Source organism: Cynocephalus volans, chromosome 2 (assembly GCF_027409185.1).
Source record: "Cynocephalus volans isolate mCynVol1 chromosome 2, mCynVol1.pri, whole genome shotgun sequence".
In the NCBI taxonomy this organism is placed as follows: Eukaryota; Metazoa; Chordata; class Mammalia; order Dermoptera; family Cynocephalidae; genus Cynocephalus; species Cynocephalus volans.
Window position 1 is genome coordinate 216673224 of NC_084461.1, and position 27940 is coordinate 216701163.

The window sequence follows — 27940 nt, forward strand, 5'->3', positions numbered from 1 at the left end:
AGTTGAAGAAAACTGATAATAAACACTGAGACCAAGTTGCAGACTTAAATAAAACATTAACACCTAGTAGGCAATTGCTGATAACTGTAAGTAACTACGGTAATTGAAGACCCAAGAGGATGGGAGTGGGCTATAAAGAGAATTACTAAATACCAGGAAAGAAAAACTACAAAGAATTCCTTGACATCAGTACCTGAGAATCCAAGATTATAGTGTTGTTTTTAAAGGAATGGAAAAAGACAAAGACAATAATGAATACTGCAAAACATTTTAAGATGTTAAAAGATATAACCGAAAACAACAAGAAATTTAACATCCAAATTCTAATAAAAGACAATCACATATTTCAAAGGGAAAAACTAAAAGTTGCAACAATAAAGCTTTAAAAATAGCATAAAAATAGAAGGCAGACCAAGAATAAAAATTTAAACTTTCTCTCTATATATGCACACACAAACTGTTTAAATTCACCTATTAGAAGTGTCTCAAATTCCATTTCAAGTTGCACTGTTCACGAGAGAAAACATTAGAACCTGAATGTAACCTCCATGAGACCAAAGACATTTGTCTGTGTTGTGCTTGCTCCACCTTCAAGCACCTGGAATGCTGTCTGGTATTCAATTTTTTAAATGAATAATGCAAAAAGAATGCTAACGGAACCAAACTCACTGCTCAATGCTGCCATGGTACAGTCCCTTTGATTCAGTGCAGATGGAAGTTCTACACAGGCGCTACTTTTCTAGAAAATAATTTAGAACACATGCCAAAAGCTTTAAAAATGTGCATACACTTTAACCCAAGAATTTTACTCAAGAAATTTATATATTTTTTAATATAATCACTAAATGGCATTCAACACATTTTTGTTTATGATAAACAAAAGATAAATGCAATGTTCTGCCCTAAATACCTTCTAACAGAAGACTAAATAAATTATAGATCATCCATACAATGGAACCCAAGGCACTTGTATAAGGGAAGATGTTGTAGACATTTGTTAACATAGAAAATGATGATATACTTAAGAAAAAGTGTAGGCTACAAAAGAGAATGCATAATACAATCTCACTCCTGTATAAAACACCTGGAAGAATGTGTACTGAAATATTAACAGTGTGTCCCCCAAAGTGATAGAATAACTGATTCTTTACTCTTTTTATCTCTAATGTTTCTACAATGAGCATGTATTATTTATGAAACAGTCTATTATAAAAACCTGAAAACATTTATTTTTGAAAGAGAGCAATACTACAGGCTGTGAAGTACAAAATAAAATATTAATGTTAAACATCATATACTTTCTGAAAAAATACATGCTTCACCTTTCAGTTCTGTGGATGTGTCTCTGATACCTTGCTATTTCTGAACATGTTTTTACGGGTTAATCCTGGTAAGGGAAGAAAACCATAAAAGAAGTCACAAACAAAAAGAAGAAAGTAAAAACTGGCACTTTCATTCTAGCTTTTGGTGAGATCTTAAGCCTATTTAAATAGCAGTAAGCAAAGCTGTTTCAAAGGTAAACCATTATCCTACCTAACATTAAGAATTATGTGGCCCTCAGAAGGAACTTTCTTCAATAAAAGATGAATATACATCCTCGTATATAAATTTAATCTTCACATTTAAAAAAAGGTTTCAATCTGAGCTATTTATTTTATTCATGTTCAAAAGAAAAATCTCTCAGAAGCAAAACAAAAAAAATCCATTTTCTTTAAATAGGCTTACACATCAGGTAATAACTGGAAGGCAAATACTAACAAAGGCTATGCCAATCACTTGTAAAATCTGAGCTATTGCTGTTATTTGAGGTAAAAAAAAATTCAAAATATACTCTCAAAAACAATTAACACATCCCCAGCTTCCTATGCTACAAAATGAGAAAGACTATACTATAAAGATGCCATATTTTAATTTCAAGTGTCCCATTTACTTTCCACAACCAAAAGTTTTGTTCCAGTTTTCATAAAGCTCTAGATCTTTTGGAGACACACTAGGTCGCACAGTTCTAAATGCATTTTCAAAATCATTATAAGCTATTGGTCGAACCTGATCTGGTGTTATGGTAGCAATGTCAGCAGTCTGTAAACTGCGAATAGGACCAAGAGAAGCCTCTCTGCAAAGCTGTGTCACGTCAGCTCCAGAGAACCCATCAGACTGCTGTACAACCCGTTCAATCTCTTCTTCACTGAGGCAACACTGCTCCTTTGACATGAGATGAATTACTATCTGTTTCCTGGCTGAAGCTTCAGGGAGGGGAATATACAGCCTTTTCACCAGTCTTCTCCGAGCAGCCTCATCAATCTCTTGAGGCCGATTTGTTGCTCCCACCACTAGAATACGATCTTCAGAAGATGTGGTTGCTCCATCTAACTGGACTAAAAATTCAGTCTTTATCCTTCTAGAAGATTCGTGCTCACCATCAGCCCGTTGAGACAACAGGGAGTCAATTTCATCAATAAATATCACAGCCGGTTGCTGACACCTTGCAACAGCAAACAATGCACGGACCATTTTCTCCCCCTCACCTACCCATTTAGAAGTCAAGGATGAAGCAGAGATGCTAAAGAATGTTGCCCCAGACTGACTAGCAATGCACTTGCCAATAAGAGTCTTACCGGTCCCAGGAGGACCAAAGAGCAGGATTCCTTTGGGGGGTCCCCGTAAACCAGTAAAGATGTCTGGCCTCATCATGGGCCACACAACTATTTCCTTTATTGTGGCTTTAGCAAATTCTACTCCTGCAATATCTTCCCAATTTACGGGAGGTCCATGATCCATAATCTCATTCATTATAAGTTCAATCATCTTTGGCTCCAAGTTCTTCAGACGCTCATCAACTGGATGTGCTGGTTCTGTAGGTCCGGCCCCATAAGGCTTATACTGCATTCCTCCATTTTGCTCTCCCCCATCTTGCTTAGGTACAGGAGGAACAAACTTTCCAAATATGCCTCGGGATCTACTAGCTCCCAGAGACTTTTTTACACCACCATATGAAGACCCTGATGCACGCTGGGGTTGGTGGTACTTTTTTTGCTGATCTACCCATAATTGTTCTTTTGCAGTTTTAAAAGTAGGCAAGCTGCTTTCCTCCTTTTGACCATTATCTTCTGTTTTACTAAAAGCCTTACTGAGTATTGGATTGGAAAGTGCATCAGTGGTGCCAGAACCACAAAAAGGCTTCCTTTCTCGTAGATTTTCACAGCCAGAAGGAAAACAAGACTGATTAGATGAGAAAATATTTAGTCCTATGTTGGCTTTCGGAGAGCTGTGATTTTCCTTTTTCACATTTCCAAACAATGGTGTGGCATGGAATTTTGCAGTGGCTGAATCACCTAAAGGCACTGAAAATGTAGGACAAGTCCTACTGGTATCAGTCACCACAGATGGTTGGGCACTCTGAAAGCATTTCAAAAGATTGCTCTCTGGGATGTCTTGGGTCCTATCTGTATCATGAGTTGAATCAGGTAATATGTCACTCTTTCCATAACCACAACAAACACTGAATTTAGGAAGATCACACACAGTGGCCTCTTTATGGATTACTACTGATGCATCAGCAGGATCCAATAGAGAGTCTTTGAATTTTTTGCCAGCTTGCATCATCTTCTGTACATTACTCATTTTGAAAACATTATTTATCGACAATCCCGACTGCCACTTGTCACTGTCAGTTTGTTGACATCTTGCCAAAGTTAAAATGTTTTCTGCATAGTTATTCAAGCCAGTTTCAACATTGTCAGAATCAATAATAGCAGAATATTTCTCTGCATATTTTTTGAACAGTTTGGTAGCACAGACCTGGGAGATCTCAGAGTTTGCCCATGCATACTGAATGCGTAATATCTGTGCACGGTATGCATCTGCCTTCTGTCCTGATGTACATATGCCAGATGTAATTGCAAAGTAATTCTTCTGCCACTCACTCAGGTGCACAGGCCTAGAGCTGGAAGTCTGCATTTTAGAAGTTCTATAACAAATGACAAAAATGAAAATGAATCAGTATCAAAAAGAAAACAAAGATAATACTTTAAACATAGTTTTAAAATCTCTGCTAATCTGAAGGAAGGTACGCTAGACTTTTTATTTATAAAATAAATGTATAAGGACAGGTTATTTATAAGAGAAATAACAAGTTAACTATAGATTTCAAGTATTCAAGATATAAATATATATTGATATAAAGTCTTAAATATTAAAAAACTTGACTTAATAATGATTTTTTGTTAAGTAAAACTGTTTTAGTTATATAATAAATTTACCCTGTAAATAGGGAAAACATTCATAAGGTTTTGATAGAAAGGGTTTAAAATTAATCAACAAAAGAGAGGCAATATGGAAGAACAATGGAAATACAGATACACAAAACAAAACAGACCAGGAATTACAGTCTGGTCTCTAAGAGAAATTAGATGAATGATGTTAAGCAAGCCTCTTACTTTCACTGAGTCTTCAGTTTTTTTTATCTGTAAAGAGAGAGAAACCATTGTGAGAATCAAGTCAAGTAATGAATATGAAAGTAGTCTGAAAACTACTATTATTATCCCAATCACACAAATATAGAAACTGAGGCTGAGAGAGTTAAGGCGCTTACTTGAGATTACACAGTTACAGATGGTGCCAGAAATCCAACACAAGCAGTTTTATTCCAGGTATTGTGCACTTCATCATGTACACAATGCTTCTTGATTGTTACTACCAAAGGTCACAGATTGAGCTGCACGGATCACAAATATGAACTAAGATATATTCAAGGTCTTTAATGACATTCATGATAGGCATCTAAAATAGGATGCCCTAGAATCTCTCACAATTTCCCAAGTACACATGAAGTATTAAAAAGGGAAACTTCTACAATAAATGAAATGAAAACAAACTAAATAGTCTACTAGTAAAGTGCTTTTAATTTACATTGCTTCTCTTAAGTTAATTTTATAAGCCTCTTCACATGAAGTTATATTTCAACAGAAATGAAGAAGAATGCATCATGTTGCTGGATATGTAGAATTGACCTGCAAATCCACAAGAAAAAATTATGAGAAAACTTTTTAGTTTCCTAAGAGTATTGCAATAAAATAAAAACTAACAACTCATGTATTTTAAGTTTTACTTTCCAAATTACCTGTAAGTATAGCTTTAATAATAAATAGGTTCTTTTAGTGCAAGAACCACATTTAATACAGCCTTGTATCTCCCATAATGCTTTGCAAAGAATCTATCATATTGTAGGTAGGTGTTCATAAATCTTTGTTAAAAACAATAAGGAAACTTAAGATCCAGCGAGACTGTAATATGTTTAAAGCTATAATCCTAAATAAAAGTAGAGTCAAACCTAGAACTGCCCACCCCTAAAAACCGGTTCATTCTACTTTCCATGATACCACTTTAACTCTTAACTCATATTTTAATCTTCTATGTAATACTGAAAATGAGAAATTGAAAGAGAAGTGACTTGGAAAACATTTATCACAAACTATCACAATTACTATAATCATCCACTTCTTCTCCATACTCACCCACTATATCATCTACAATCCTGGGATTCCTCTAAAGCTCAGAGTTCTAATTACTGTTCCCAGAATACCCTCCTTTCTCCCTTCCACCTTCACCTTTTTCTCCAAAATTCACCTCCTGAGTCTTACTTCTTCATTTCAACTCAATCATTTCTCTGACAAATATGGATATCAACAACCAAAAACTGTTTGGCCAACACTGATCAATGACACAGCTGTTGTCCTATCTACCATTTCCAAGTCAATTGAACCTTCAAGGCCTTTCCTAGCATCTAAAAATTATGGTTAGTTAGCACTGACATACGAATCGCATTTCATTTTTCTGTATTTTGATAATGTCCTATTTTAAGAATGCGGTATTTGTCTTCCTAACAGGACAGCTGGCTGGCTTCTGCAATAGGAGCTGTTTTCTGTTACACTTACATTCTCTCAGTACCTAGAATTTGGTATCCATTGGAACAATAGCTGTTAAAATACTGACAAAGCTCCTACCATGCACCAGACACCATACAGGCCCTTTATAGAACTCTATTGGAGCCAGGCTGCTATATGATCTGCCGCCTGCAGTGACCCTGGGCAAATCTCAATCTCTCTTTCTCTGTTTTCACCTATAAAAGGAGCACAGTAACATTACTTAGCTGGCAGGGTCTTTTAATTCTGCAAAGCCCTCAAAACAGCTCTCAGCACTTAGAAAGTGTTCGATAAAATACTGCTTATTATTACACCTCAACAAAGAATTAACAGCATTGCTTGTTTTTACCCCTCAGAGAAAGCGTTGCCCTTCTTTCTTACCACTCAGCTCTGACTAGCGGTAGTGCTGACAAGAGAACAGCCCAGGACACAGCGCAGCCGCGCGGGACGCGGCCAGGCCCAACGACAGTCCTCGCTGAGGCTGGCGGCCCGCAGGCCTGGCCCGGGTCCTCGGTGCCCCTCGTCCTTAAGCTGGGATGAGCCTCGCTCTGGGGTCCACCACTCAGTCACCTTCCTCGAAACCTCGTAAGGCCACCCTCCCGCCTAAAGCAAAAGTGACAGAAAATGAAGGGGCGCTGAGGACACCACCCCTGCACGGAAACCCTGAGGCGGCGCCCGCGTGACTCTTCCTCCACAGCCTCCGCCCTCCCCAGAGGTCGCCCACGACGCGGGGCCCCCGGACACCAGCCCCGTCCCCTGCCCCGGGGGCCCCACTGGGGTCAGTGGTGCCAGCGACCCGCCTCCCGTCACCACCGCCGACCTGCTACCGGTCGCTAACGCCAACCGCCTCCGAAAATCGCGCGGGCCGACGTGCGCCTGCGCACTGCAGAAGAGCTCGGGCCCGCGCCGTGCGTACGTGCGTGCGTGCATGCGTGCGTGCGTGCCGGCCGGGAGGCGCGCGCGCGGCGGGGACGCGCCTACTCCAGGGCGCCACGGCTCCGCCCCCACCTCTGGCCCTTGACATTTTGGAAGAAGGGTTATTGCAGATACTCCGCTAAAGGAGACAGTTGTCTAGATCGATGAGTTTACATAAAGTGATACATGGTCTCCCTTTCATTGTGCTAAGGTTTCATTTTCAAAGCCCTCGGAGATAAACAGGAGGAGGCGATGAGAGTCGAGGGAAAATTCGGAGGATTCCCGGAGGTCGTGACGTGCCTGGACTCACCTGGATGAGCAAAGCGCTCGCCGCGTGTGCTACAGGCAGGGGCTGAGGGCGGGGGGGCGTTAACCAGTAGGGCTAGGAGTAATTCAGGACGTTGTCACCTCAGAACCCCCAGCCCGGTCCCCCAGTGCGGAGGCTGTGTCCCCACCGTGTGCACGACCCGGCAGTGCACTCGCCACCAGCGCGTCAGCAGGTGCCCAGCAGACGTCCTTCTCGGGCTGAAAGACCCGAACAGAGCGGCGTGCAGAACTGACACGCATCTTTAGGACAGAAGAAGGGAATTCCAATAGCAACACCTACATACCTGTTTAGGACACTTCCCTGGGAGACTTTGAAAAGCACTCCCTTATTACCTTCGATTAGTTTAGTGAACTGGGTTTTCAGACACAGCCACTAACAGGCCCATTCAGTAAATGTTACCGCGTCACGTAACAAGAAGTCTGCTGGAGGTTGGTGGAAATCCCGGCCTGATGACGGGACTCAAGGACGTCACGAAGGCCTGTCCTTCCATCTCCCCATCCTGCCGTCTCCCCCTGTGGGGTGTTCTCCCCAGGCTTGTCACTTCATTGGTACAAGATGGCCCCATCATCCGAGCTAAACAGCTGCACTCACCTGTTTTAAATGTGCTCTTCTTGCAACTTTTTGACTAACTAGGTCACCTGGTTATCCTTTTCTGGTGCAGGGGAGGGAAAAATGACTGTCGATCGTAAATAGCAGCATGTAACATTTAAATACAAGATCTAAGGAAATGCACGGCAAAAAACTTTGAAGAGCTTTCTTTTAAAAGTTTTTCTTTTTAAATGGGCACAAAATAAACAAAAGGAATTGGACAATATATTTTTAAAAACAGACAAAATTTACAAGAGCTGCAATAAAAACAACAGCTTCTAATTAATTTCTTGGCTTAGATAGTAACAGAAGAGTCTTTTATTCTAACTGCTCATAGTTTATAAGCTAATTTTATAATTATTATAAACCCAAAGGAAATCATGTATAATGAAAATAAAAGAAAATAAAAACTATTGTGTCAAGGCCAACTCGGTTCTATGTTTTCTAGCTTTTTTCTAGAGGTGTCTTTAGAAATCACCATACAAGTATTATGGGGATAAGGTTATGGACTGAATTTTTGTGTACCCCCCAAAATTCATATGTTGAAATCTTAACCCCAAATGTGATTGTATTAGAAAGTGGAACCTTTGGAGGTGATTAGGCCATGAGAGTGGAGCCCACATGAATAGGATTAGAGTCCTTATAAAAGAGACTCCATAGAGCTTTCTGTCTTTCCGTAACACAAGGATACAAGGCGAAGACAGCAATCTGGAAGAGGGCCTTTATCAGAACCCAACCTTGGAGGCACCCTGATCTTGGACTTCTAGCCTCCAGAATTGTGAGAAATAAATGTCTGTTGTTTATAAGCCACTCAGTCTATGGTACTCTATTATAGCAGCCTGAACTAAGACAGATAATCAGCAATTTTTGGTTATTTTCATCACCAAAATTTTAATGATATCATTCTGAAGAATTCACATTAACAACTCTCTTATCCTCCTAAAAGTATCACTCAAATACTGAGTTACATTTATGGTTGCCAATGTTAACTTTTTTCCATCAAGGAACACTAGCGATTTCTCTTTGTGCCTTTGATACAAAAGCATTTCCCAGTCCAGCAGGTTTCATTGTCCTGCATAGACGGCAAAAGTGTAATACACTTCCCTGTCCTTTCTGCACCCCAATTTCCTGCTCCTCTGAAAAACAGGAATAAACTCTCACTCAGGAAGGTATTAGAAGGATTGTAATCAGTATGAGATATAATACTTAAATTATCAAAGCAGTAGTTGGCACATGGCAGACATTCAACAGAAGCTGTCATACTATGTTATTTTTATTATTAATATTAATACTACTATTGGCATTCAAATTCTTAGGCCATATTGAGATTTTTCCATCTTTTACAAATGGGATAAATTACTATAGTATCTTAATACTTTAGTATAATATGGAAGAGTCTAGTGCTTGAGCTATGCAAACATTAAACTTTCCTTCCAAGACCATAGACTACGGAATATACTGTTCTTTCTTCTCCTGGGTAGAACTTGAGTCTGTAAGGAAAGAGGTTTTCACCTACAGCAGACAGTGCCAGCTCTCCTGGTGTGAGGGATTCTGGATGATGGCTGCTCATTTCCATATTCATGACTTTTATAAACATGGTCTCAAATAAATGCCAGCATACACTTGAATGAGCTCATTTGTTTTTGAGCAGAGGGATAATATGGCCCCAAGTAATGTGCATCCCTGTCTGCCAGGAGAGTTACTTCCTGTAAGTTTAAAGAGATGAGTTTGCAGATGGGTGTGAAAGGCAGAGGGGATTTAAGAGACAGAACAGCAAGACAGGACAAGAGTGAGAGGTAGAACAACCAAATCTGCATTCAGTCCTTCTCAGCGGGATTCCCTGAGAGTGGCTAGATTCCCATAGATTTCCAAAACTTTCAGCTCCCTAACTCAGTGGCAGGGAAGAAGGCAAGGCAGAATGAGGATTGAGGGGGCAGTACCCCAGCCCTCCCATAGAGAAGTAAGACGTGGGCCTGGAGAGAATGAAACACACAGCTCCAGGAGATTTTCGGTGCTGCAGTGAATGATCATAGAGGATAGGAAGAGGCTACCTCTGACATCAGAAATGAAGCTGGTGAGTGGGGGGATGGCGTCCTCCCCTTGTCAAAAGACAAAATTACAACAAATTTAGTTAAAGATCTAATTGGCTTTCATTTCCGCCCTCGCCCCCCCCCCCCCCCCCCCCCCCCCCCGGGGTTGGAGCAGCCTCCATTCTATAAAACACAACGAGAGCACCCACTGGGCAGTGGCAAAAACTGGGTTTTGTAAGGCGGGAACTAGGAAACAGAACAATAGAAAAAAAAAACTGATTGATTAACATCAGGTTACATCAGGCCACTTTTCTTCTGGAAGCAGAGGGGCTTCTTTATTGCACTGACTCAGGTAGACTGAGCTCTTTCTGATTGGTTGCTGCGAACCTCCTGTTTCCAGGAAAAACTGGTCTGTTTGGGGATCCACCTGCTTTCTTAAAGTCTCAGTGTGATTACAGGGTACTTAGCATGAGTGACTCCATTTTGGTTTGGTCTGGTCTGTTGGGGCCTAGTGCAGTAGTCAGTTCAAAACAACGGCCTTCCATAATTTTTCTGTATCACCTAAAATGGGGCAGGGCAGAGTGGGAAGGAACTATCTGCTTTGGTGGTTTTCCTCAAGGACCACGCTACCAACCTGAATCAGCACTTCTAGGTGCTTGCAGTTTGACAGCATATATTATGGATTGAATTGTGTCCCCCAAGCAGATATGTTGAAGTTCTAGCTTCTGGTATCTGTGAATGTCACCTTATCTGGAAATAGGATCTTTACAGATGTAATCGAGTTAAGACGAGGTCATCCTGGATTAGGGTGGGCCCTCGTCCAATATTGTCGATGTCCTTCTAAAGAGGAGGAGGAGGAGAGACATCAAGGGAGGAGGCCATGTGAAGATGCAGGCAGAGATTGCAGCAATGCTGCCACAAGCCAGGGAAAAACTGGGGTTACCAGAAGCTGGACTTGGGAGATAACACGGCCCTGCTGACACCTTGGTTTCAGGCTTCCCGCTTCCAGAATTGTGAGAGAATAAATTTTTGTTGTTTTGAGACACTGGGATTGCAGTACTTTGTTCCAGCAGCCCCAAGAAGCAAATACACCACAATCTCGCGGCATTGGGGCAGCAAGGTGGGGCGATTCAGAGCAGGGCCTGTGGAGTCAGCTTTCCAGGGTTCAAATCCCAGCTCCACTACTCAAGTTCAAATCCCAGCTCCACTACTCAGCTCAAGGCTGATGAAGATAAACCTAGCTGACATCCAAAGAAGAGTTAGCCCAGAGCCTGGCCCCCAGTTAGCACTGCCCATGGGTCAGGTGTGCAATGGCCAGGGCCATCCCTTTGTCCCCCACGGGTTGTCCTGATTGGAGCTTGAGACTGAAAAATAACTCACCTTGTAGGTGGTTTTTCTACTTTTTAGACTCCTTAACCCTACTATTTAATAATTCAGCCAAACTCTCTTATTTTCATAGAATGCTGGAATCTCAGATACAGACGAGAACTTAAAAGTCTAATTTTAAGTCTAATTTGTGTCCCATGGAACAATGTCCTTTGCTACTTCCCCAGCCTCAGTTTCCCCTATCCCCTCTTAAGCATCTGCAATCGTGGAGAATTTGCTGCTCTGTCAGAAAACACAGTCCATTTTGTGATGGGCTAACTTTTACATTCTTCTTCATGTAGGAAAAAAATCTGTCTTCCTACCTGTCACTTGCTCTTTGGAGCTTCAGAGATGACTGTTCAAATTAAAGTCAGGGTGAAATGTGAAGACAGCTGTGGAATATTCTCTAAATCTTTCCCAATAGACTTCTTCCCATTTTCAACTCTGCTCACATGACCTGGTTCCCTCTCACAACACCTGGAGGTGTCTCCATCTCTTAGAAATGGCAGGGTATGGATTTGATTGAATACTTTGGACACTTTTGGACTCACGAGGTCTCCTATGATTCAACTCACTCTGCTGTTTTCTTCCTCTTCTCTTCTTTCTTTGACCATGAATTGCACATCTCTGCTTTGGGGAACCACACACAAGTGGTAGCTCCAAATTTATCCAGTTTATGCAAGCACCTTATTCTCACAGGGCTTTCTTAATTTTTTTCTGTTACTTATTACAAGTGTAGGTTATGGCAGGCAACACAGGGGTACTGAGGAAATCGATTTTGATATAGAATGCAATAAAAAATATCTAATATGTGATATTTGGGGATTTACATAATTCGGAAAAGCCATAAAACAATCCTTAGATCAAAAAGTCATCGGGCAACCTCCATATTTTTCCTCAAATGTAGGGTTTTTGAAGAAAATTTCAGCAATATCAGTTCTAATATGCTATGTCTACTGGATTCTCAAGTTAAGAGGCACAGTATGAACCTGCCTTCCCTTGGGATCTTCTCCCCTCTTGTTTCTCTTTGATCTGTGCCCCCATGGTGACCAAGTGTCCACCAGTGACATCTCTCTCTCTTTTTCATCCTGGGCTTTTTTCTACAGGCTCTTTTTGGGATTGGCATGTGTTCAGCCTGTATGGGATTCTCTGGTTTCAGGAAATGTTGCTGTTTGCTGGAATTTGGGGAGGAGACGTGTGATTCCAGGATAGATCCTTCGTATCAGCTGTTAGTTGTGTTCAGATCAATCTAGGACTTTCCCAGAACTGGGCAGGAGGTGCCTGATATCAGGAAATACCAGAGATCAATAAGGTAGCATCTAGTTTCAGTGACAGCAGCAGTCTGTTCACTATGATGCTAAATTCAATATATATTTAAATAAAGATGTTATACATTGACTACAGATTAGTCTAAATAATCCAGACCTTTAGAAACAACCCCACATTGGACTATTTGGGGATTGTCTAGTTGGAGTCAGGGGCTAAGACTTTACCCCAGTAGGCAAAGATGAGGCTTTTTTCAGAAGAGAATGAATTTCTTCACTGCCGGTTATCCTGGGAAATGGTTAATTCTGAGGAGCAAACTGTATATTTGGCAGCACAGTTCAGTGGGCAAGAGTGTGGAATCTAGAGCCAGACAGCCTGGGCTCCAGTCCCAGCTCAGCCACCACTTAACTGTGCGACCTTGAGTCAACTCACTAAAGCTCTCAATGTCTCAGTTTGTTCATCTGTAAAACGGGGATAACAACTGAGCCCACCTTAAGAATTTTTAAATAACTACTAAATAAGTTAATATTTTAAAGTACGTATAACCATGCCAGGCATAGAGAAAGTGCTGTGGGCAAGCATCTGTTAGAAGAACTGGAAGGAGGCACTTCTTTCTGTTCCTAGGGCTGAGTGGTTTGGGGTCTGAGTGGTGTTAGGGAGATGCCTGCAGAAGTCAGGAGGTGAATAACTACTGTGAGTTACCTGGAAATGAGCCAGAAGTCAGACATGCTTTTATGTCTGCTTGGTTTGCATCTAAGCTGAGGTCTCAGACTCCCCATTAACAGCACCAGCCAGCTCAGAGGGGGACACTCTCCTATCACTCAGTTAACCTCCTGCCTCGTCTGTGCACATCCCTCTGCCACCTGTTGTCCAGTCTCAGCCATCTTACCAAAGTAAGTTTATGAATGGGACTGCATAGGGCTGCTCACAAGAGCCGAGGGCTGTCATGGGAGACTTCGGTCTTAGAACCATTGCAACAATCTTAACTCAAGGGCACACCCAGGTGCAAGAAAACAAAAACAAAAAGAAAATTAGTGTTGTAAAATTTAGGCACCCCAGCCTCTACTCAATGATCTGAGTGCTCTACACCCCACTGGTTCTAACGTGATAGCCTGTTCCATGTCCACACACCACGTGGGAAGTCAAGTCTGCTTCATTGATGGGTACAGAACAATTGTCCTGACCAAATCAGGTGGGAACAACATGGCATCTGCTGTACTTCCAGATTTCTGAACAAGAGATGTTATCATTCACTTATATTTACATAAATATCACAGGTCTTTGAAATTCAAATATCCCTATTAATAACCCAAGAACCCTTTCTGAGAGTACCTTTGATAGTTCTATAGTCTCCAAAGGACAAAAACTAATCTTGGGATCAAAACATTCCCGCTTCTAAAAGCATCATGCTTCAAAATAAAGATAGTGAGATTATTTTAGTAAACACTACCTCCTTGTTGGAATTTAGGTTTACAAGAGCACTCTTCAGTTGTTTATTAGTCATGATACCACAGGGCAGATGGATTTGTCAGACAAGGAAACCAGGGCCCAGGAAGTCAGAGAGTCTTTTCCATTACAACTAAGGAAGTTGGTCTCATTGCCTGGATCCAGGTTGTCTCTGGTTCTAAATTTATTTTCTTAGAAGTTGAAGTCATTTCCAAGTAAAACCTATGTGTTGTTAATGCATCTTGAACAGTGCCTGACACAGATGAGACAGTAAACATTTGCTGAATAAGCGGATGCCATTTAAAAATATCCAAGGATGTCAGATCTTTGGCTGTTTTGAAAGGATATGTCTGTATCATGAGAACCCACCTGATAAAACACAGAACAAGTTGATTACCAGACACAATTAGCATTGCACTTGAGTTCTTTATTAAGCACTTAGGCACATGATATAAGACAATTTGAAGACCACAGGTATAAACTCAAGTCACATGATCATAGATTGTCCTGGAAAATAACTCAATAAGCCTTTCCTGCCACCATTGATGTCATCAAGAGCATGAAAACCTACAATTTTTTTAATCAACAAAAATCAAAGCCCAATAATGAATAAGAGCTATGGTCACTGGGTTAATTTTTCATACAGCAAATCATATTTCTGCATTGACAAGACATAATCACATAATCACAAGCCTCTGGGTAACTGAAGAAATACATGCAAGGCCACGCAGGCTGGGTCCCCTGTAACCAGGATGGTACCTATTTTCTTCTCATTCCAGTTTTCGGCCATGCTTCTTTTCAACTTTTGATCTCTACAATGAAAAAAAATAGCATGAACATATGACTGAAAAATAAAGAATAAGAATCTTGCATACTTCTTATTTGAATACAGGGAAGGAATATACTATTTCTCCAGTGAAATGGAGGCAATTGTGTGATGTAAAAAATTTGAACTGAAAGAAAGTTTTTATTGCCGATCTGGCTTCTCTAATGACAAATTTTATCAGTCTCAACTGGATATTTTCTTCCTTCTATAAAACCTAATTTTCTACCCTCTGTAAAACAGGAATAGTTCCTACTTTCTCTCGGAACTATGATCACGTGCATATGATATGATAACCTCAAATAGGCACAAGTAAAACCAAGATATTACAATTTTCATTTTTCTGATTAATCTGGTCAAAATCATGTACATGCATTATGATTTACTATTGTGTCCTTTTTTATGAAAAAGTTGAATCCCATTTTTACCTTTTGAATCTGCAGCAAACATGACTCCACAGGAATTGTGACACCTACAGAAACATGTCTTTGTCTCTGATAATTTTTCAGAGCTACAGTCTCCCTCTATGTTATTTTGGGCATGTGGAATCAAGACCATGATAATGATATGTGCTTACTAGATATATGCAAACATAGGGTTGCGGAAATGTTAATCAGGAGTGTTGGCCTGATATAGTTTAGTTTTACATATATTTTACAACAGTTCTTCCTTCCCCGCCCGCACTATTCTTATTCTTAGAGCAATGGAATAATTTCAAAACATGAGCCTCTCCCCAATACTTTCCAGAGATGCTCAAGATACAACTTTGGAATTGTTCTGAGTGGGGAGGTCTCTCTCAACTTAGGAGTGGAGGAAAGCCTTGTACCAGGAAAGGGATCTGGTATTTCCAGGCATATTTGACTGAGAAGGTGGCTCTTTAGCTTCACCTTTTAGGAGCCATGGATAGGCCTCACATAAGTGAAACGTGATTTTTAACTTTTCATTTTTTTGAGCAATGTAATATTTCAGGTATTCACAATTAAAATTAAGAGCAAAAGGGCCAAGCCCTTGGCGCACTTGGGAGAGTGCAGCACTGGGATCGCAGCGACGCTCCCGCCGCGGGTTCGGATCCTATATAGGAATGGCCGGTGCACTCACTGGCTGAGTGCCGGTCACGAAAAAGACAAAAAAAAAAAAAAAAAAATTAAGAGCAAAGAAGATAAAGTTGTATGCAATCGGTAACATAAATTACATAAGACACTGTGGTTCTGTATCGCCCACGGCTTATGACGAATGGGCAACGGGAAGACGGATAAAGAGAAGTGGAGGTCAGGGACACAGAAGTTCCTTCTCCACCCTCTCCCCAAATGGGATGAAAACAAACAAACAGAAAAAGGTAGAAAAACCCCCAAAGAATGATAAGATAATCTAATGAAAAGGCTTTTAAGATTGTTTTGGCTCCCCCAGACAGAATTTTAAATACCCCCCTGTGGCCTATACTGCATTTGCCTAAAATGTTTTCCTTACAAGTTAACTGCATGCTGCCTGCAGGGCTTAACTGATGCGAGCAAATCCCTTCCATCTGCAGGAAACCTGATCGTCTAAAACATCTTTCTCTAAACCATCGAGAGTTTGGTCCCTCCTGACAGTAAATCATCATTCCCTTTTTACTGTCTTCATTTCAAGCTTGCTGTGATAGTAAGTGGCCTCAACACGTGCCATCTGAAGAAATCGGAGGGGAAATTACAGAGATTGAGAGTGTCGTAGAAGAGAATAACAAGTAAAAATCTAAGTTTTCAAGAATCATTACAGTGTGTCGTTCTGTCTACTTCTCCAGGCTGAACGTGATAGGGTTTTCTCTTCCTCGAGAAAAGTCAGCCCCAGCTCAGTGGCGGAGCTGGGACAGAAGCCGGGATCCCAACTCCGGGAGGACATTCTCGCCACTTGACTAGGGAACAGGCAGAAACTGAGCAAGGGATGGCAGCCTACCTGCAGCTGGCCTGCTCTTACTCCTTCTCTGCTCTCAGCAGGTCGGACGCCAGCTCTCTGATGTGCTCCCAGGCGAACTGCACGTGGGCCAATTCCACGGTGCGAGAGCAGATGGCAAAACGCAGCACAAACTTGTCTCTCAGGTGACATGGCACCAAGTGGATTTTTTTGGCACTGCCTATCCTTTGCAGAAGAGCTTCGTTCAGTTTGTTGGAACCCTGGAGGGATGGAAAGAGAGGAACCGTGCTCAGGCCTCTGAGAACTCAAAAATTCAATTCATCTCGTAGTCAGGCCCGCGTTTTGTTCGGCAACACTGCAGTATAGCAGAGGAAGAAGACAGCCTTACCACTTGCCTTTCATTTATGACATTAAAAAATTCAACAAAATAATAGTAACACACCCTAAAAAGGTGTGCGTCCTCCCCATTAGAACATGAACAATTTGTCCATGTTCTAATGTACTGCCAAAAGGACCAAGATTTTTAAGAATGAAGATCTCTAGATATGTCCCCTACAACTTGATGAGCTTCAACAGCAGAACTGGGGTTTCTGACGGCAGCAGGTGAGTCTCTAAATTTTCACTGAAACATACAGAAGAAAGTCTCGACGATGTGGAAATGGAGCATGATAGTCAAGCTATTGCTAGAAGCTGGGAAGAACATCCATGAACACGGAGCTGAGAGACCACTGGCGGCCACCCCCGTGCTGCCCCTCTGGAAGAGAACAGCTCACTAGCCTGGGACAGGTGGCCCGAGCCCCACCCCTCACTGGCTGCACTGTCCTGCCCTCTACTCCTCTTTCTTCTGCTTCCTTGACAACTGCACCTCCTCCAAGCCAATGCAATCAGAGGGAGAAAGGGCTGAACGGGGAGCCCTGCATCCTGGTCATACGACCTCACAGGACTGTCCTGTTTGTTCTGTTCCTGTGTCCAGAGTTGACAGGACGAACAGGAGGGGAAGAGTCCAGTCTGCCCTGCAGAACCCCACAGACCAACACCTGCTGGACATTGAACACTGGAGGGAGACACAGAAGGAGACCCTAGAGGGACTGGCTGGGACGAGAAGAGAGTGAAAGAGACTCAGTCGTGCACTGGCAACGTCGTGTCTGCTGCAGGTTAGATGGAGCCACAGGACAGGCTGAAGCAGCCTCTGTAGAGTTGAAACTGAGACTGGAGAGGAACAGGACAAGGAGGAAATAATGACAAGACAGTAGACGTGGAGGCAGAAAAACGAACCATAAAGTATGACGAATGCAATTCCTCAAGAAGAAACTGGATTCACAGGATGGAAGCAAGAAGCAAAGTTTCACAAAAGAAAACATTTGTTAGCCAAAAACGTGCCCCAGGTTTCCTGGAGGTGAGAGCTCCCTACACAGCAGGTGAGAAGAACAGACAGAAACCGACATACAGATGGGCTTGGTGTGATCTATACATTACGTGAACAAAATAAAATCTTAATCTTGACAACATCATACTCCGTGAAAGAACCCGGTCACAAAAGGCAACATATTGTAGGAGTCCATTTATATGAATATCCAGAATAAACAAATCTCTAGAGACAGAAAGCAGATTAGCGGCCCTAAGGATGGAGAATGGGGCATGACTGCTAATGGGTGTGGGGTTTCTTGTGCGGGGAAGGTGTTCTAGAATTTGATTGTAGTGATGACTGCACAACCCTGTGGATGTGTTAAAAATCACTCAAATGTACACTTTAAATGGACCAAGTGAATTATATCTCAATAAAATTGTTAAAAATTAAAATACAAAAGTCCTTCCAGAACACTGGCAATAAAATTGAAATCAACTCTTGGGTGGCAGGCAGTCTCGGCACAATGCCAGCGCCATGTCCTGTCTTCCACGTGGCCACACCCCGGACACTGAAGCGCTGGGGCTTCTGTGCACATCCACCTGGAGCGTGGCCACCTGTTCCTCTGAATACCTGCCCTAGACCTTGTCACTGCATGCTCTTCAGAGAGCTCGAGTCTCCTCTCCAGCTCTAGGGTCAGAACTCTACTTCTTCTGCTTCTAGGCTTTTCCACACCTGGATCTCATCCTCACCTCAAAATTCCAAGAATCAGGGAGGAAAGGACCTGGTAGGTGGAGGAACAGTGCCACCGTTTAACAGGCAGCACCCGGACAAAGACACTGAGCCCAGTCTGCTCCTTCTCCTGAGCGCTGTTTTTGATTTGAACAAGGCTGCCTCTGGAAAGGGCCTGAAGCTCATTCAGAAACTGCTAGGGAATTTGAGCTATCTCAGTGCTGGTCGGAGCATTAACTCTCTCGCCTGGCTTCATTACATGGAAGATCTTAGCCAGGGGTGTGTGCAGCACATCTTAGGGTCTTTTGAGAAACAGGGTCATGGTTCTCAGCAGAGATGGCTTATGCCGTGACGCATCTGGGCCAGCCTCCCTCACCCAGCAGCAAGCAACAAAATGACAGCCACCACAGACCAGCGCTTCTTTACCTCCTGGGGGAGGGGGGGAACTTATCAAGAGCAGAGTCAGGAGGTCTGGGGGGCCTGAGGTTAGCTGTCCTCACAGCTCCCAGAGGATGCTTGCTGCTGCTGGCCCTCGGAGGACACTCGGCTTGGTGGGTCTCCTCCAGAGAATCCTGAGCTTCTGGGCAGAGATGTTGGGAGGGGAAAAATGTTGAGTATTCTAGGGCCAAGGAACTGCACAAGCAGGAAGTCCCTGGCATGTTTATGGGCGTGAGATCAGCAGCAGATCCTGGAGGAGAGTCTGCGCCGGGCCTGGCACGAAGCTGGGTGGGGTGGGGACAGCAGGCTGAAAAATGCAGGCTTTGTTCTGGGTCTCCAGGAGTGAATGTGAGTTTCTGAGCAGGAAGGTAATAAATGATATTTGCCCTCCGTCACACCCAAAGAAAATGAAGACTGAAATAAGCGTAAACATACCTTGAGCCGAAAACAGACAAGCCCCAGAATGACTTCTGCACAGATTTCAAAGCGGGGATCCTGGAGCACCAGTGACTCAAACTCGTGAGCCAGCCGGACATGCTTGAGAGAGGGAAGGGAGATCTGTCTGAGTTTCTTACGGCTACTTAATTCAGAACTTAACCGCCTAGAAAACCTTATTAGACAGCGCATCTATAATTCATTTACATGCTCTTGGTAATTTTCTTCAAGTGTTTGCACCGTCCTCTCACCAGCTGTTCCCACACAGGCAGAGAAGAAACTCATTTGTTACCAGAAGAGGTCAGAAAAACACCAACTATTATTTTCTTCTGTTCGTGGGACTATTTTTTATCCCACCCAAATTGTCCTTTTTAATTTTAAAATAAACATTGTGAAGAGATATTTGAGCATTCTAGAAGAGAGAATGGCTAACACTGTCATTCTTGGGATAGCCCACAGCATAAGTGATGTGATTACACCCATTTTGCAGATCAGGAAACCGAGGCTCAGAGCAGGTGAGCACTCTGTCCAAGGTCCTCCGGCCAGGCCGTGGCAGAGCCGGGATTCTAACGCAGCTGCCTAACGCCAGAGCTTCAGTTCTGTGGTTGCTGTGGTGGTTGTCCCACGGTTTTGCCACCTAGAGATGGGAATCACGTCTGCTTCCTCTCACTGAATACAGCAACCTTATCTAACTTCTGGATGTGTATAGAACCCAAAAGATGTTCACATAGTGTGTGATTGGAGGGGAACAAGCTCTCTGTGGTCTAGGCTTACATCTTGTTTGCTTTAAAGCCTGACATTCTGTAGGGGCTCTCACGTTGTGGGTGCTCAGGAGGATCTGAGTGGAAATACTGCCCTACTGGGGACAGGGAAAAATCTAAACAAGCGGTTGGAACCATCCTTTAAACGAGCGGTTCCTAGTCAGACCACCAGAGGGCACCAAAGACTCTGGACTCACCAAGGATTTCCAGAGCTGGTTCCTGGAAAAGCCGCCCGCCCACCTGCCTAGGACAGGCATTAAACATCCTGGACTCTTTCTGTAAAGCAGGGTCGGTACTCTTCCAGAGAGGCCACGGCACGTTGCTATGTGAGGCGGCATCATCACAACTAGCTGTCCCTGAGCTTAAAGATGTCATCATTGTGGATATATAAACTACTTTTTCTTTTTTGTTGTTGCCTTTTTTCCCCAAAGAGGCTACATTCATCCTCATTATCATGTTCTCCCATGGGAAGAGGGGGATATCTTACCCATAAATTCACACACACACACTCCTTCCTACTTCTATCCCCCAAATAGATTATCACAGTGCTTAGCAGCTCCTGCAAATCTCCTCACGTCAGCCCTGTGAGGTGCACGGATGTTGGGGTGCGGGCGCTCTGTGATGCTTGCATGTGGATGCATTTCCAAACCTGCCCCAGAGGAGGAACCCGGAGACAGCCCCTGCCCTTGGTCTCACAGCTGGCTAGGCAGTAGCACCAGGACTGGAAATGAAGGGTTGTCACTGTCACCAGGGTTGGAAAGCACAGGTTCACCTGTTCTGGTGAAGCCTGGGACCTCTGTCCATCAGGATGAGGATACAACTTGTAAAGGATGCCAGGACCGAAGGATCCTGCTGGAAACCAGCAGGCCTCCTGCAGCTGGCTAAGTGGGTGGCCTTGGGCAAGGTCCCTGCTCATATTCAGCCTTCAGTTTCCTCAACTGTTTGCGGAAGCCAGCAGGGGAGTGGGACCTGGAGTAGACCAGTGGTTCTCAAACTGTAGTGCACATCACAGGTCCCTGTACAGAAGTTCCCAAGCTGGCGCTGCTGGCCAGGAGGCAGGCTGAGAACCACTAGACTAGATGACGTCTATCCCGCCCCAGCGCTAAGATTCTGGCAAGTTTTTGGAGAAAAACTCACTATTGCCATTGCTTGATGAATCTCCCCATCAGGCAGATGTGGCAAAAGTACAACCTACATGGAATTCTTACTTTGACCGTCTTCCTGGTGCTGATACCTATAATCCTAATGGAAGTGTCTTAAAAGATCTATGATCGTGCATTTGACCATCTTATAAATACAGTCAATCCAGTGTATCTGTGGGTTCCACATCTGTGGATTCAACCAACCATGGATAAAAACACTCAGAAAAAAAAATTGCATCTGTACTCAATATGGAGGGAGTTTTTTTGTCATTATTCCCTAAACTATACAGTATGGCAACTATTTACATAGAATTTACATTGTATTAGTTATTATAGGTAATCTAGAGATGAGTATAACTATACAGGAGGATGTACATAGGTTATGTGCAAATACTTCACCATTTTATATCAGGGACTTGAGCATATGAGGATTTTGGTATCTGTGGGAGGTCCTGGAACCCATCCCCCGTGGATACCGAGAGACGTCTGTACCCTAATCTCAACAACCCAAACTACAGTCTGGTTCCCTTACCATATATCTTATTATCAAGATGTCTGAATTTATTGCTAGCACCCCGCAATATTACCTAGATAAGTAATAAAAGTAAAGTCACCTTGCGGATATACACCTGCAGTCCTTTGACTCCATACATCCTAAAGACAAACCACATTTTCAAAGAGCGGAATCTTCGACCCAGTGGTAGCTGCCAGTGCTGAAATAAAACACAAAATGTGCATCCATGAGGAGCATATTAAGAGCCAGCTTCCCTTTCTTGGAAGCAGTGAATTCCCTGGCAGCCACCTGCCCCAACTGCTGTGGCCCATATTGGATGGCAAAGCCCACAGGAGCATGAGGAATAGGCTCCACAGCAAGAGGCTCCTTTGCACAGCTCTGAGAGAGAGGACGGGCAGGGACTGTGGACCTGGGAGGCACAGATATTCCTCATTCAACAGGTTCACTGAGAGCACCTGGGCCAGATCCTGTGCTGTGGCTGCCTGCAGGGAGCTCACCATCCGGTGGGGGAAGGAGGTGTCTTTCACGGTGTCGCTGCCCATGAGAAAGGAGGGAGCTGACACCCACACTTCTCTGCTGCTTGCCACCCAGGATGTCCCAGCACCATTTGCTAGAGTAATATTCGTTCCCTCTTGTCCCACTGACCACCCCAAGTCACCCTCACCAGAAAACACAACTTGTGCCCAAGTGTTGGACCTCAAGAAGCTTTCCCTCTGCCTTTCCCAGTTTTCCCAGACTTTGCCAGCTGACCTGCACACCACATCCTGTGTCGCTTTCTGGTGGCTGGGAATGTCATAAAACCAAGCGGAAAGGTCAGGGATGAGAAGGACAAGCCCATTGGGAAGATGGCACAGTGGCACTTCATGGTCACCTCTTACATAGTAACACTGCACCTGAGCTGGTAAAGGAGGTGCTGGGGTGACTCTCTGGCTCCCTCTCTGCTCCCTGCTGGGCATGGGTGATGCAGTGAGGTGTGACACCCCGATGCACCCAGGCCGTCCTTCACGCGGGACACAAGCTGGGCTTGCACGGCTCAGCCCCAGTCCCGTGCTGCTCCTCAGCAGAAGAGCAGGCAGATGGTTTTAAATAGCATGTGTTGGGTGAATGAAAGGCAGCCTCTTCTGAACTGCAAGAGAAGTGGCACGTGGCGCCCAGAGCCAGGGCTCTGCAGAAGACTCTCAAGTTGCAAAGGGAAGCAGGACCCCATATTTAGACTCAGAGGTGCTCAACATGGGTCCCCCCAATTCCACGCAGGCACTGTGCCAGGCGTATTCACACATCATCCCGTGTATCTTCCTAGCAGCGCTGTGGAACAGATTCCTGTCTCCACTTTATTGGAGAGACAGCAGGCGTGGAGAGGGGTATGTTCAAGTCACCGAACCAGAAGTTGGCAGAGCCGAAATCGTACCACATACACACAGCTGTCTATTATCTGACAATGTGTCTGCAAGCTCTTGGGATGTTCACAAAAAATTAAGCTAACTTGCATTTTTGGAAAACCTAAAAGAGGAATCTCTTACCACCTAACTAACTAACTAACGGCCCGTAAAGCAGTGGTTGCCTGCCATTGTTCAGCACATATGCTTCATTGCAAGATCATTTCTTGACCTGTCGAATTCCTAGAAGTTAAACTGTGATTCAAATGCAACATTTGTAGGAAGAGCAATGTTAACATGATTTCTATGCTCCTGGAGTGAAAATGCACACGGTTTAGTTGAGTGCTTGTTCAAATGTGGTTCCAAAATGCTGCCTCTCTGGAGCCTGACGTGGGACAGTTAGATGCCCCCCATGTGCTCTGTGGCACCTGCATTACATGATGGCGGGACTTGCCATGTGGGCTGTAATTCCCTGTGTACCCAAACTCACTTCCTGCTAGACTGCAAGCTCCAAGGGGACAGGGAATCTGTCTTATTTGCCATCTCATTCCCAGCCCCATGCCCAGCACCTGGCTTGGCTCAGAGCAACAGTCCATGTTTCATAGAATACGGCTGACTGACATGCCAAAGTAATCAGGAGAAACCATCCTACCCTCACACGTGGGGCATCTAAATAAAGTGCTTCTGCATGTGGAAGTCAGTACTGGAGGCTCCCTGGACATCCAATGCACTATCCCCGGTACTTTCACCTCCACAACTGAAAACCTTTAAACCTGTATTTTGTCACCCTCTTGATAAGTTACCAGAATGTACCAGAAGATGCATCCTCATCCAATAGCATGTGGGGTCGTGTGGCTCTGTCATTGAGCTTGTGACCTAGGTCCCTGGTTCTGTCTTTCAATTCTGTTCAGCAAATTTTTTACTTTTCGGAACCTCTGTCTTCTCACCTGTGAAGTGGGTAGAATAATGCCCACTTTGTCCAGGACCAGGTGACCTGTAGGCAGGTGTCACTATCTTTACCTCTCAGTTGCTATTCACAATTGGAAACAATGCAAAACTCCTTTGCCAAATCTCAGGTCCTGAACAACCTCCTCTCAGAGCTCAGACTCTATCCTCGTGCCATCATTTGTTGGTGGGTGGACAGTCCTGCCAGGGACTGCTTGCTCTTCTTATCCCCCATTCCCCTACTAGCCTCAAAGGCAGCCTACCGTCTGGGGGTCTTTTCCCCAGCCCAGTGGCTGTTACAGCCTTAGGTTTGGGTTTCTAACCTCTCTGAACACAACGATGGTGTCTGTGATAATCTTTTCCTTCACCTCCTGATCCCAGCACCACTCTCTCAAAGAAGAGGCTGGACTCTGGGGAATTTGCCAGGAATTCACATTAAAGGTATGAACCGTGGAAAAGCCCTAGAGGTGCAGGTGAGCACATCAGAAAGGGAAAGAGTTGCCAAGTCTAGCTAAGATAGCAGCAAAGAAAACAAGCCAGGACATGTGGGGACCCTTGTGCATTGTGGCAGAGGGACAGGGTCAGGTGGTGGTAGGTGACACTTGTGCCTGTGCCAGAAGGGACAAAAGGCACAAAGCTAGGGTAAGTCTGGTGCCCCAGGCCCTTTGCATGCCCAGGGCACTGAGTCTGGACCCGGCAACCTGTGTGTTCTTTCCTGGTGGGCATGTCCTGAATCTGTCCCCTCATGACCACTCCTACTTCCTGGAGATGGCGTTCCCAGGACTGACTCAAGTGCGCCTATGTTTAAAAGCCCTTCTGCTCCAGGATAATTTCCCTGGTCCTTTTCAATGGATCCTTCACAGAGTTAATTTGTTTGCCCATTTATCAGCCACAATGTGCCTCCAACAGCAAACCTTGAGGCACAATTGTCCCAGGGGACCTCAAAGCCACTGGACATCAGGGAGTGCTCGGCTGCTAATGCACTCCACACCTGCCTGGTGGGCCAAACGAGAGCTGCGCACACCCGACACAGGTTCACGTGATGCCTGGGACTCCATCGTCATGGAACACAGCAAGTGGCACAAGGAGAAGCTGGAATGTCAGAGGACCAGCAGCAGAGGTGGGACTTTGTCCCTTGGTCCAGAAACGGGAATCACAGAGGAGTGAGGTCTTCCACGTAGAGAGGGGCACTTGTGACCTGGGAGCCCAGGGGGCAGGTTTGGGGTCCCGTTCACCTCTGAGGAGCTGCCGGAGCAGCTCACAGTTGCTGGCTGGGATGGGAGCAGCCAGTGAAGAGGCTGCCTGGAGAAAAAGATGGGAGTCTCGTGGCAGGGGCCACGGGACCGGGAGGAGCAGGCCATCCAGAGAACGTTTGAAAGCAGAGTGGGAAAGCTTGTTCATGCTCGGATTTTTCTTAACTGAGGCCACGGGCTTTCATTGAACTACTAGAAATTTTTTTAAAAAGCTTAATTTGAGATGCCAGGTTGAAATAACAGAAAGACAAAACCATTCTGAGCAACGTGCAGCCCACCAGTACGAGGTAAGTGACCAGGTCTTCTGGATTAGCCACGAGGGAAGGGGTGCAGCTTGAAGATTTCAGTGGCCAAGGAGAGCGAGGTCTGCCTCTGAGGACAGAGGGAGAGAGAGAAGATGGAGAGAAGTAGAAGAGAGCACAGAAGGGAAGGGCGTCACCAAAAGGAAAGCCACAGGCGAGCCCTGTGGCCTCCCACTCTGCACGCAGCTGGCCACGCACATCTTCAGTTCTTGGCGAAGGGTGCAAACTATCTGAGGAGCTTGCGTTCCCTGAGCGGCTCAGTGCAGGCAGAGCTGAGGTGGTTCTTGTCTTTGGGTGACAAAACAGAAGCCAGCAGTGCTGGGGACCGTACCCCAGGCTTCTGAAAAATAGTGCCAAATTTATTAAAGAGTTTGGTTCTTGGGAAACTTGTTGGTCAATAGCAGAGCCTAAGTTATTTTACCTGAACTTGACAGGATGTTGTGATTTTTTTCCTAATGATATCTAAGCTGTGACAGAAGAATAAAAGGTACAAAGTTTTCACGTCCTGAGACCTCATTGCCCCATTCTTGTTCTTACAGCCTAGGAAATAGCTCATTATAAGCAAAAATCTATGTGGACAAGATGTCTACTGTGTAATAATTTCAAAAAGCAAGACATTATCATAGGGAAATAATTAAAGAATAGGGAAACAAATCATCGTGCCACATAACATGGAATGCTATGTAGCCTTTCTGTGATATTTAGGGCTATGAAGAAGTACGGAAGATTGACCATTTTAGTTTCACTGAAATCAAAGCCCCTTGCAGAGTGGTCTGTCCAGCGTGAGGCCCTCATGAGAAGGTCACAGACAAGAGGAGGACATACACATGCAAAGTCCACTGCAGTTTCAGCAGGGGGACACTGTGGGTGACCCTCTCAAACTATGTTTATTATTACTGTCACACGTTTCTTTAAATGACAACTTTCTAAAAGATACCTTGGATTCTACATGGGGACTTTATATCACAGCATTAAATGACATAACTCCCTGGTCTTCCTGCCATGCCCACATGTGCCCACGCTGGCCTTTCCTCTGGTGGTGGAGCAGGGTGGCACCAGGCAAGCTTTGCCAAAACTCGGTTCTAGGATGAGACTTGATGGCTTGGGAAGGTTTCCTGGTTCCCTGCACCTCCCAGGTCACAGCTGTCATGGGAAGGGGGAAAGACATGCCACACCTCTGAGGGGCAGCCCCTGCCAGCTTATGATCAGCTGCAGACACGCTCTGCCCCATGACTCAGACACAAAATTGCCATCAGGAAATGGTAGTCCCACTTGGAGGATGCCCTGTGCCCATCACATCTGACCAGAAAGGATCTGGACACAGGTCATCTCCCGATGGGGGAGGTAGCCGATGGGGCAGTCCCATTCCTGTTCCCCCTGAGATTCATTCTTTTGACAAGCCTCCAGGCACTACTTTGGTTCCTAATTGTAAAGCCAGGAAAACCTGAAAATTTCAAAATACGCTTCACCACACACTTGCAGCTAATACAAAGGAGAGAATCGAGGCAGTGTGTGACAAGGTTGCTGAGATGACCGTTCTGCATCTGAGCCCTTCTTCTGTTCTCTGCCCACCTCTGGATGCCACCCCAGACACAGCAGAAACCTAAGGATGGAGCCCCTTCCTTCTACATAGGAATCTGGTGCAGCTCCCCCCACCCCAGGGAGTGCAGATGGGGTTACTTCCTCCTACCCTGAGACGTCTGGGTGGTGGGCTCACCTAGAGGGCTGCCCCTACCAGGCACAACCCTGTCATTTGTTAGTTAGGACCCAGCTAGAAGGTGCTTGTCAGTGGGATCCTGATTGCAGGCAGTGGGGGCAGTGGGAATTACAGCCATGGGAGCCCCCACCGCCACCTCCATATCTGGATTACAACCATCCCAGAGCTGAGCAAGATGAATCTCCCACTTACCCTGTAGTCAGTGATGAGCCCTGGAGAAAAGAGAAAGAGGAAGAAAAAAGAAACCATGACACGAATCCGTCGATCACACACTAAAACCCTCTCGTCTTCCAGGTAAATTTCCTGTGTCCCGTACCTCGTCCTCTGAGCCAGACATGAAACCACCCAGGGCTGGGACTGGCGCTGGGTATTCTTTATTACGGCACTTCCCAAGGTAACAGATTTCAGGGA

At 44.5% G+C, this 27940-nt stretch overlaps 2 protein-coding genes and 1 long non-coding RNA gene across 3 annotated transcripts in view; all 3 read right to left on the reverse strand.

Moving 5' to 3' along the window:
• Positions 1-1685: 1685 nt before the first annotated feature.
• On the reverse strand, positions 1686-4747 carry FIGNL1 (fidgetin like 1). Its single transcript, XM_063087187.1, has 3 exons — positions 4592-4747; positions 4437-4463; positions 1686-3967 (listed from the first exon to the last, which is right to left on the reverse strand). The coding sequence occupies exon 3, from the start codon at positions 3955-3957 to the stop codon at positions 1927-1929; it is 2031 nt and encodes a 676-aa protein (XP_062943257.1). The 5' UTR covers positions 3958-3967; positions 4437-4463; positions 4592-4747; the 3' UTR covers positions 1686-1926.
• A 194-nt stretch (positions 4748-4941) lies between these two features.
• Positions 4942-6780, reverse strand: LOC134369172 (uncharacterized). Its single transcript, XR_010022594.1, has 3 exons — positions 6742-6780; positions 6303-6524; positions 4942-5009 (listed from the first exon to the last, which is right to left on the reverse strand). It is a non-coding gene; the product is annotated as an uncharacterized LOC134369172 (long non-coding RNA).
• A 7588-nt stretch (positions 6781-14368) lies between these two features.
• DDC (dopa decarboxylase) overlaps positions 14369-27940 on the reverse strand; it is a 56810-nt gene continuing 43238 nt past the window's right edge. The window contains exons 10-14 of the mRNA XM_063087253.1: positions 27722-27741; positions 22037-22135; positions 19520-19621; positions 16612-16829; positions 14369-14671 (exon numbers count right to left, since the gene is read on the reverse strand). Of these exons, the coding sequence (XP_062943323.1) occupies positions 16629-16829; positions 19520-19621; positions 22037-22135; positions 27722-27741 (422 nt within the window). The 3' untranslated portion in view covers positions 14369-14671; positions 16612-16628. The remainder of the gene's footprint in view (positions 14672-16611; positions 16830-19519; positions 19622-22036; positions 22136-27721; positions 27742-27940) is intronic.

Bases quoted from the DNA above. Each gene is read 5' to 3' on its own strand.
- FIGNL1 (XM_063087187.1), bottom strand. From the start codon at position 3,957: ATGCAGACTTCCAGCTCTAGGCCTGTGCACCTGAGTGAGTGGCAGAAG.